This window comes from Austrofundulus limnaeus, unplaced genomic scaffold (genome assembly GCF_001266775.1).
Source record: "Austrofundulus limnaeus strain Quisiro unplaced genomic scaffold, Austrofundulus_limnaeus-1.0 Scaffold53, whole genome shotgun sequence".
NCBI lineage: Eukaryota > Metazoa > Chordata > Actinopteri > Cyprinodontiformes > Rivulidae > Austrofundulus > Austrofundulus limnaeus.
Window position 1 is genome coordinate 1,749,434 of NW_013952455.1, and position 10,866 is coordinate 1,760,299.

Below are 10,866 nucleotides of genomic sequence, written 5' to 3' on the forward strand. Positions count from 1 at the left end.
GTGTGTGTGTGTGTGTGTGTGTTTGATCCATTAATGTTTAGTTAGAGAATATAGTAATAATTCATAATAAGATTTTTACCACTCAAGTACTGTACACACGTTTAACTGTTAATTTACAATAAACACTTGAAAAATGACTTGAAAGTTAATAGAATATTCAGTAAATTTGAGTCTATCCCTTTTTTTTAATAGAAAATATTTTAAAACCCTTTACTGAGTATTTTTATGTATTTTAATTTACGTTTTATGTATTGAATTTTTCCCCCCACAGAAATTAGACATTTGGTGTATTGAGCTGTTATTTCTTCTAAAGCCCCTTCTTCTTTCATTGAATATATCCATCCATCCATTTTGTTTATTAATCTATTGTCTTTATCTTCTTCCTTTCAAGGTCGGGGGAAGGGGGAGGGGGGTCACTGATGCCCACATCCAGTGAGGGGTGGGTACACCTGGAGGTCCCCCGTCCATCACAGGCACACATAGAGACAAATGAGAGGAACTATTCACTCTCTCACTACCACCTAGAAGCAATTAGAGTTACCAATTAGCCTAACAGTCAAGTTTTTGGTCTGTGAGAAAAAAAATTAAATGCCTGGAGAAAACCCACACAGGCACTCTAAAGGTCCCTGTAACCTTGTTGTTGAAAGGCAACAACTCTACCAACTGAGCCACCTTTTTACTACTATTTTGTACTGCACAATGCTTTGATTTTAAAAAAACCTGGTCAACCATTAAGTTTAGGGGTTGTCCTGAGAGCACCAGGGAGTCGGTTCTCAGCAGCTGCTGTGTTTCCAGTAAATGAACATGTTGAGTTGTCCAAATTATTTTCAAAATGTGTTTAAATATGTTAATAATCCTCAGTAACTAAATATTCTAATCATGCTGTAATATGCTTTCTTCTAATTGATGCTTTATCATTAAAATGTTTGTTTCCACTTTTTTAAAATTCTTACAAAATGTGTGCTACCAAATGTATAGGTCTGAACCTCTCCATCTACAATTCAGCACCTTTTAGACAGATTCAGACAAAGTTACAGTATGTAGCTTTTTAAAAAACATACTTTTTGCATATTTGTTAAAATTTGTTAAAATTGTCACTATGTCCTGACATATTATAATAGACAGATAATCTCTGAAAAAAAACAAAGTCCTCTGGCTCCTCCCGGTGGTCCTGCAGCCATTTTTTCCTCAGTCTGAGGAAAATGAGCCAATCAAAGGTTTGTCTCACAGGTGTCAATCATTTTCATGAACGAGCTTCTCACGCCCATCCCCCTCCTGTCTAGCTTTGTAAATCTTCTTCCTCTTGATTTCTTTTTTGGCAGTTGGTAAATTGACTGTAATTATATAGCACTTTTCTATCAATCCAGGACACTCAAACCCATTCACACAGCACTCTATTAGGTCTCTACAAAACTAACATGTACAATCATATAAGGAGACTAATCAGTGCCAATCACATTTATACACTGATGGGACACACATCAGAGGCATTAGGGGTGAAGTGTCTTGCCCAGTTGGACACAACAACTGAGACAGCTGGACGAGGGATCAAATCGACGACCGTCCGGTCCAGGATGACTCCCCTAACCCCTCTGGCCCTTGCCTTCCTACGCAGTTCCGCTCAATCCTAGTTTCCATTCACTAATACCTTCCACTTCCTCGTACRAAGCAAAGTGAAGGACAAGGAGCTCAAGCACAAATTCTTTTGCTTGTGGGTTGAATTCAGTGCACCTTTGATGTTTAAGTCCTTTGCTGACGTAAGAGTTCATCCCATCGGAGTCGGACATTGATTTGGATTTTCCTCCAATGCTACTGCCTCCCAACAACACACAAAGACGTGCAGCAGCAGCAGCAGCAGCAGCAGCAGCAGCAGCAGCAGCAGCAGCAGCTACAGTACCGCTTCTATTTCCACCTGCTCCTTTTGTTGTCATATTTTATCAGCTTCCAATCTATGTCTCTGCTCTTGTTCCTCCAATTCACATTTCTTCTTTAAAGCTTCCGCTTTCGCCAGTAAAGCTGCYTGATCAGCCAGGGCTTGTTTACAAGCGGAGGATGTGCTGGATGCATAGCTGCGTTTAGAGCGCACACTTATATTTGAGACACTATCAGGATTTACACCTTCATCATTCTGGTGTTTCTCTGTTTGAACATTATCAACAGCAATTTCATCACGCGCATTTTCACAGACATCATCCTCTTCTTCTCTTTCTTTCAGTCAGATACGCACTTTATTCACAAACTCAGTATTTGCCAAACTTTTCTCTTGAAACCAAGCATTTTGTTTTTGCTGTTCATCCTCAGGCAAATTGAAATCCTTTAACGAGTTGTGAAGTTTAGACACATTTTCACACAGCGTATTAAACCTTTGCATACATTGCTTCACCTCAGAAACAATTTTATTTGGCAACCAAAGCTTTATTATTTTCGACTTTATTTTACTTGCATTTCTAAACAGTTCACTTCTTTTCTTATGTGAYTTTTCAAAAGCAAGGGCAGCTCCTTTTTAATGAAAGTTTTCTTTGCCTTTTTTTTCACTTTGTGTGCCCGTAGGCTCAATTTCAATATTCAAATCACTTATTTTCAACTGTGAATCAACAAAACAAGCTGCGTTAATCGGCTTTTGCGTGCACCTAAACGCTCCAAGTATAACACAAGGCAGAAACACATTTAAATGAGTACTTGTTTAATATCCACACTTTGAAATGTGACTGAATAAAAACAACAAAATATCATTAGCCGTTTGCCAGGCTATAGCACCATGTCTGGAAAGCTGCGGGCCGAATGCCACAGCACATTATAAAGCCAGTCCATCAYGTCATATTTTAATAAGGATGATTGCACTTACCAAAGATGTCTTGAATGGTAATCGAGCCTGATATTATTTGATCAATCTTACTTGATGACAGGGATGGATGGBTGAATGAAGCTCTGTTTTGTTGTAGATGAGCCAGACAGATGGGCGTGGGACAAACTTTTCCAAGTGAGAAGTCCTCAAGTTGCGCATCCTTTAATCCAAAATGTTGGGTTTTTAATTTGTGTAGCGACCATCAAATCCAACCTTTTAGTTGCTTCTGTGAGCGGTGGAATCCAGGCCTTTGACGCGCTCCAATGACTATAATGTCCAGACTGGGAGATACAGCTCCCATTTATTATATAATTTTTGAATATTGAGTGTTACAAAGTCCAGAGTGGCTGTCTATGGCAGCATGCAAAATGGATGGAAATTGTGGTAAAAATGTGAATATGAGAGAGGTTAAGTAGCATTTAATAGAGAGCGGTAAAACTGTGTGACCTCCCTACRCCCTCACTTTCCTTCTCACCTTGACACCTAGATTTCCTTCCACACTGCCACCAGTGGTAGAGCGAAAATATAGGTCAAAGTGTCAATCCATATATAAACAAACACTGCCACCACCAAACTGAACTATGAAAACAAAATAAGAAGAACCCAAACTATACCCAAAACACCAATAACTACAAGTGGCTGCTATACTAGTTTATGAACAGGTTAAATAGAAAGTCTGCATGAGTTACATGGCAATAACTGTTTAAAATGTAATCAACAAGTCTGGCTTTCTTTTACAGTCCAGTTTCCTTATTCTTACAGGGTAATACGGTGTGTATTATGTGGTAATATTGCATTACTTTTTAGCTGTTTATGTACAGGTTGAATACAACATTGTACAAACCTGCATGTCTTGTGTGGTAATTAGCTACTGAATAAAATCTAAGAATTCAATTTTTACTTGTCTGGAGGAATGTTTTTATCGTAGCACTTAGCCTACCTGGTAATATATTACAATTCACTGTGTAACACGTAGTTAAATAAGTAGTAGGTAATTTTGACAGTTTCATTTTTTTAATTGCAAAACCAAAGGAGACAGATTTTTTTTAGCAGTAGTCTCAACTTTGTGGAACAGTTTCATCTTTAGTTAAAGCTGTTCAAACTTTTGATTGCTTCAAAACTCTGCTTTAAACTACTTGTCTTCATTGGTTTTATTTGTAGTTTTTCATATTTATTTATAGTTTATATTTAGTTTGTTTATAGCTGAGCAGGACGTCTTGATTTTTATTGTGCTACATTTTGTATACACTTTTTTGTTGATATTGTATTTTTATTGTATTAAATAATTTTCTTCTTAATTATTTACTAAATTTATAATTTACTTTTTGTACAGTACCTTAGTAAAATAATGCAGTTAAAATCTGTGTTGTTGTTAAATACACCGTAAACGCGTAAATGAACTTGGCATGTCTTTTACGAGTTCCCATACCCTACGTTCCGCGTCGTGTGCGTCGATCAATCCCGCTTTTCGAAACTGCGCAAGACTTTTTGTCCAATCAGTAGTTGTGGTTGTACAACTCCACCAATCATATCAGTGTATTATTTTGTGTAGAGGCGGGACTTCCGGTTAGGGGTATAAACCAACTGAGGCCTTCACATGCGGTTTTGATCCAGTGCACTCGAAATTACAATCGTAAAAGTAAGAGGTTTAATATTGCTTTATTGTTGATTTTTCATATCTTTTTTGAAGCACTTCTTATTGATGTGGAAGTTAAGGGTTGTTTTTAATTTAGTTTAGTTAAAGGCTGGTCATTTAAAGCAAAACTGTATTGTTAGTTTGAACTGCCGGTGAAAGCTAAGGTTATGTAGCCTAGCATCGGTTAGCTTAGCAGATCGGCAGAGCTTTCTTATACTTGTTATTCTGATCAAAATTAGAGTGTTTCTGTTCACCTCTTAACATCTTCTATTTTTATTAGTTGCTCTTATTTCGGGTACAGTTTAGACGTCTCGTAATTGTGTCGTAAAATTTGTTCAGGTGTTAGCTCGACACGTTAGCGGCGCTTATGCAACACAATGACTTTTCACTGATCCAAAGCTAGCTCTCGACCGGTTTATGGGTAAACTTATTTGTTTGTAATTATGTCTATTAGATGTTTTAGAGATATTTTTACAGTTTACATCAAAATGAACTTCATTGTGAGATCTTGGTTGATTTGTGTTCTTACAACAATAGGATGTTAGCGTTACTACAGGGAGCTACAGGGCCATGGTTAGACAACGCAAATCTCCGTCAGGTCTTTTCTAACAAAAATGTAGAGGTGTGCAGCATCGCAGTTGTTGCTATTACTAAATTTAAAAAATAAACTAATAGAAAACAATAACAAACTTTCCTGTGTTTCAGAAAAAAACACACAATGGCTGAGAATGACGTTGATAACGAGCTGCTCGACTATGAAGAAGATGAAGAGCCCCAAGGAGCTCTAGAGAGTACAACTCCTGCAGGAAAGAAAGAGGTGAAGGGTTCCTACGTGTCCATCCACAGCTCCGGCTTCAGAGATTTCCTTCTCAAACCAGAGCTGCTCAGAGCCATCATTGACTGTGGTTTTGAACATCCATCTGAAGGTGAGCATATGGATGTTTAAGTTGTGTGAGCATTCAGGAGTCACTAATCGATCAGTAATAAAGTGATCAAACATAGTTTTTTTAACGTGTCAGAAACTGACGCAAGATTGTCCACAGTGCCCATTGAAAGAGATTAATGGTGCCGTTTTTCAGGACCATTTTGCGTGAATCAGAGGTAGACCTACTGTTTCTCCTGTGTTTTTCTTTTGGCAAAATCAGTAAGAACTGGGAGTGATTGTTAAAGATAAACACAAGTCATCAGTGTATAGGTATAGGTAGTGGTAGTAGTATGAGTAGTGTTTTGTTTGTATGTAGTATTTTCATTCCTTGACCGTATTTCTAATTGTWACTGCATATTAACTAGTCAAAGATGAATCCAACACATCAGCTAAGAGTTCACAACATCAACACAATATTTTCTGTGACAGTACTCTTTACTACATATTTAGTATTTAGACACAAATAGCTGGGGAGTATCTCGAGGAATCGCTTAAAGTCGTGGGCACAAATTTTGGTGGGTTATATTTTAGTAAGTGTCCCTGTTTATTTCTGAGTTAAGTGATTTCAGTGTGAAATGAGGGCAGTCCTTGTTGGAGCATGTTTATACATTGTGCTCTAGTATTAGAGATTCTAGAAGCCACCATGTTGTAGATACTAATTATTTTTAATAAATAGCTGCTAATTGAGAAATTAACTTATTTCAGTTCTTTTGTGAAAAATTATTTCATTAAACAAATATTCAAAAAAATAGTTTTGTCGTCTGTGTTTTCAGGAATTTTTACATGTTTAAGAGAGAAATGTTGTCATTACCTTTTTCATTTTTATCATATAAGTAATTTATTGCTGGGAACAAGCTTTTTTCTTTTTTCCCTCCAATGATTTTGTTCAAATATGCTGATTGGCTGTGTATTCTTGTAGCTCTATGTAAAACTTCATTCTCAAATATATCTTATTTTACACTGATCAACTCAAACTTGAGGTACTCTGAAAATTTCTACATCATTKAAACATAAATCACTTCACTGCTGACATCCTCTGAATACAATTATGTGATTGGTGTAGGTTTGGGCAAAATTGTATTGTGTGCAATTACTTGTCTGTCATCAATTATTATATACCACTTTGCAATGACTACAATGACCGCTGCATGATGACAGATTTTTGTGTACGACACACCATCACTCTCAGTTGCGCGTGTGATGATGGAAGGTAGCATAGAGCAGCTRACACTAACCCTAACACTAGAAACGTGTTTAATCACCTGAAACACCGACATAAACAGGGGTATGAGAAAAGCCAGAACTCTGACCACATGCCAGTGCAATTGTCATTTATTAATTATCAAATTAATAGTTATTGGCTATATGCTACAATTAATCGTGATACATTTTTATGTCCATATCGCCCAAACCTAACTGATATAAATCCAGCCACGTGATAAAAGTGTAACATGCTCCATCTATTTGCATTATATGAACTTTATCAAACAAGCAGTGATTTGGCTCTTGTGCTTTTTTCAAGCTTCTTGTCATTTTTTCCCTGTCGGCTTGTTCTGTAGTAGGGTTGGGCATAATCGTATTGTCTGCAATTAATCGTCAGAAAAACATTAATCGATTATTTTTTGGCACTTGACGATTAATWTGATTAATGCCACCAGGCAGACTGACTGGAKATTTCCCCGGTCAGTCCGCTCGGTGCTCCTCTCCRCTTCAAATATGACGAACATTTAAACAAAAGTTCTGTAATTTATTTATCAACACAATTTAAAATTTGAAGTACAGCCTGAAGTCTGTGATTTTGACACAGTTTGAAAAATTTTTTTACGAAGAGCAAATCTTTTCCACTAAATTGGTCATGTGWCTAGGACATAAAGGTGTCCAGGGACTCCAGGGGATTAATCATCAAATTAATCGTTACCGGCCAAACACCACAATTAATCGTGATTAATTTTTTTTGCCAATATCGCCCAACCCTATTCTGTAGTGACGTGACAGAGACTGGGTGGATTTAGGGATTAACAGGAACATTTCTGGAGTCTCACACACCTACATTTTTCTTTAGCATTGAGGTTCCTGCCCTTGTTGAACTTGTTTGCTGGCAGCTTTGTTGTACAAAATATGATGTGGTGCAAGATTTTTTTCATATGGTTTATTCTTCTCAGAGAAGCTGTGAAATGTCTACAAGGTTTTCTCTGGACAAAGGGTTTTTATAGTGTAACCCCCTTTTTTAAAACCTAAAGTAGAGAAATTTACTGTCATTGTTCAGTATTGACAAAATACAACTAAAATTGTTTCAGTCAGAAAATGTAATGTAATGTTTTTGCAAAATACCTAAAACTTTCATGTTACACATCAAAAAACATTCCAGATTTTTGTCAAAAAATTACCTTACTGGTGTTTTGTGAAAAAGTTAAAAAAAATGTCATTTTGTAAAGTAAGAGAGCATGACTAACTTTGACATAAAGGTAGCTTTAAGCTATTGCAATTGTTTCCTATTTGACTCACTGATGATCAAAACTGTAGTCTTTCATTTAATGTTTTACTGACAAAGATTTTAGTTAAATAAAACCTACATTTCATCTGTAATCCCAGAATTGAACCATTGCTCTTTTCAGAAGCTTGTAGTGATTTCTTTACACATGATAAAAATGGTGACAATGTTTCTTGTTGTTTTCAGTTCAGCATGAATGCATCCCACAGGCTATCCTTGGGATGGACATCCTGTGCCAAGCCAAGTCTGGTATGGGTAAGACAGCTGTGTTTGTGTTGGCCACACTGCAACAGATCGAACCTGTTGATGGGCAGGTTAGTGTGTTTTCTTTTTTTATTTATTCCACAAGTCCAGGATAGCAAATACATGACCCTCTCCCTCCTCCTTCCCCCTCTCCAGGTGTCCGTATTAGTCATGTGCCACACGCGAGAGCTGGCCTTCCAGATCAGCAAAGAGTACGAGCGTTTCTCCAAGTACATGCCCACCGTGAAGGCAGCCGTGTTCTTCGGCGGCATGGCCATCAAAAAGGACGAGGAGACCTTGAAAAAGAACTGCCCTCACATCGTAGTCGGGACGCCTGGTCGAATCCTCGCTCTGATCCGCAACAAGACCCTCRGCCTGAAAAATGTCAAGCATTTTGTTCTGGATGAGTGCGACAAGATGCTGGAGCAGCTAGGTGTGTTCTCCTCTTTCATTCTGATGGCCCGCTGAGCGGACTCAGAGAGCTGATGCTCTGTGTTGGTTTGTGTGGCAGACATGAGGCGCGACGTGCAGGACATCTTCAGGATGACGCCCCACGAGAAGCAGGTCATGATGTTCAGCGCGACACTGAGTAAGGAGATCCGACCAGTCTGCCGCAAGTTCATGCAGGATGTAAGTAAAGAAAAAATCAGCTTCTATTTGTTTGATTAATGTGTTCTTTCTTWAACTCGCTGCTTAAGCTGTGATTTCTGATCTATAGCCTATGGAGGTGTTTGTGGATGACGAGACCAAACTCACACTCCACGGTCTGCAGCAGTACTACTGCAAGCTGAAAGACAGCGAGAAGAACCGCAAGCTCTTTGATCTTCTTGACGTGTTAGAGTTTAATCAGGTAATTTGTTGAGYGTGAGACATGTTAGTGTTGGAGTTTGTGTTGAATCTCAAATTAAACATGAGAATCATTGAATATGTACAGGCTTCCTATGCACTATTGAAACATAGGAAATTTGGTTTTTAGTGTTTTTCACAGGGTTCCCACGGGTCCTTGAAAGTTTGTGAATTTGAAAAAAATATTTCAAGGCCCTGGAAAGTTTGTGAAAACAGCCAAAAATTACACTTGTCCTTGAAAGTCCTTGAATGTTTTTTGTGGGGGGAAATTCTCTATTCTCACGACTGATTTTCATCATCTTTTAAAAGTAAATTATAAAATTAAATTAAAATAAAAACTTACATTTGTTGAGGTGGATAACTCAGGATTACGGTAAACTGACGTCATTGTTTATGACTCAACAACTTCCATGTTGTTCAGTTTTTCATTGAATTTACATGATATTAAACATGTTTATTGGTTACATTCTGTGGTAGCAGTAGGTAGTTGCCGTTGCACGTGGTTCAATTTGAGGAAATTGATGCTGGAAAGTCCTTGAAAGGTCTTGAATTTGATGTTGACCAAGGTGTGGGAACCCTGTTTTCAGTTTTAGAGTAAGCAGACTGTTTCACATTGTATATAAAACAGCAACAGAACATTCTGAGGTTTCTGCAAGACTTTAAAAAGCAATAAGTCATTAAATGGATTTTTCTAAATGTAATACTTTAAATGGTAAAAATATGCTAAATAAATATGCGAGTTTGATGCTTAGTGAAAATTAGGTTTGAACGACATTGGTGGAAAAAAAATGAATCACGGTTATTTGTGACATTTAGCTGGTGATTATTAATGATGACACTTAAACCCCTGGAGTCCCTGGATGCTGGCGTGTTCTAGTGACGTCACTGATTAAATCAATCTAGTGAGAAAGATAAGAATTCTACAAGAATCTGATCCATTTTGTGTCAAAATTACAGACTTCAAGCTTTATGCCAAGTAAAAACAGAGTTATGATAAATAATTTACAGCACTTTATAAAATTGTTCGTTATACTTGTAGTGCGTTGCTGCAGGAGGCAGTGAAAGACGGGCAGATATCCATGGAAACATCTCAATTCTCTCTGGTCTCACCACTCAGCAAACTAACATAAAATCCCCAAACACGTTTCTGGCTGACACCTGAAGTTATTTGACTAGTGCCAAAAAATCTACAGGAAGAAGAAAATAAAAAGATGTCTGGTGTGTAAGTTCCTCTGCTTTACCTGTAGGTGGTGATCTTTGTCAAGTCAGTGCAGCGATGCATCGCTCTGTCTCAGCTCCTGGTGGAACAGAACTTCCCAGCTATCGCCATCCACAGAGGAATGGCTCAGGAGGAAAGGTGAGACTCTCCCACTGATAWATTACTCTCAAACACGCTCTGTTGAGCTCAGGTTGCTTTCTGTGTTTACAGGAGAGTAACGTCTCGTTGTTTAAGGGATCCATGATTAGTTATAACATTAGACTTTATTTGTAAAATAAAGACTGTAAAAATACTATAGGCTGTTTAGTTTTTATCATTTTTAAACAAAGTTTAAAAATATGTTACACGGACAGAGCCACTTTATTTACACACAAAGCATTCTGGGTAAATGATGATGTGGATAGGTCCTCGGTGTGAGCGAGCTATATCCACCCTGAAGGTTAATCTTGGACAATATCTGACAATTGGCTCTTTTAAATGAAACCAGAGCTCAGTGCTAAACATTCTCCTCTCGTCACCGAGGTCCTCCATCCACATGACGGGAGAACGCAAAAATGACTCAGTCTGCATCTGAAAATATGGATGGAGGACCTCAGTTTAGCTTGTTGTTCGCGGTAGCACCGAGCTAATATATATAAGGCAATATAGTGTCAGCGCTAGC

General features: G+C 37.8%; 1 protein-coding gene across 1 annotated transcript in view; it reads left to right on the forward strand.

Moving 5' to 3' along the window:
* The first annotated feature begins 4,399 nt into the window (after positions 1 to 4,399).
* The window catches only part of ddx39ab (DEAD (Asp-Glu-Ala-Asp) box polypeptide 39Ab), an 8,892-nt gene continuing 2,425 nt past the window's right edge, over positions 4,400 to 10,866 (forward strand). Inside the window, exons 1-7 of the mRNA XM_014008879.1 lie at positions 4,400 to 4,484; positions 5,187 to 5,407; positions 8,084 to 8,211; positions 8,297 to 8,573; positions 8,652 to 8,770; positions 8,859 to 8,990; positions 10,234 to 10,343. Of these exons, the coding sequence (XP_013864333.1) occupies positions 5,200 to 5,407; positions 8,084 to 8,211; positions 8,297 to 8,573; positions 8,652 to 8,770; positions 8,859 to 8,990; positions 10,234 to 10,343 (974 nt within the window). The 5' untranslated portion in view covers positions 4,400 to 4,484; positions 5,187 to 5,199. The remainder of the gene's footprint in view (positions 4,485 to 5,186; positions 5,408 to 8,083; positions 8,212 to 8,296; positions 8,574 to 8,651; positions 8,771 to 8,858; positions 8,991 to 10,233; positions 10,344 to 10,866) is intronic.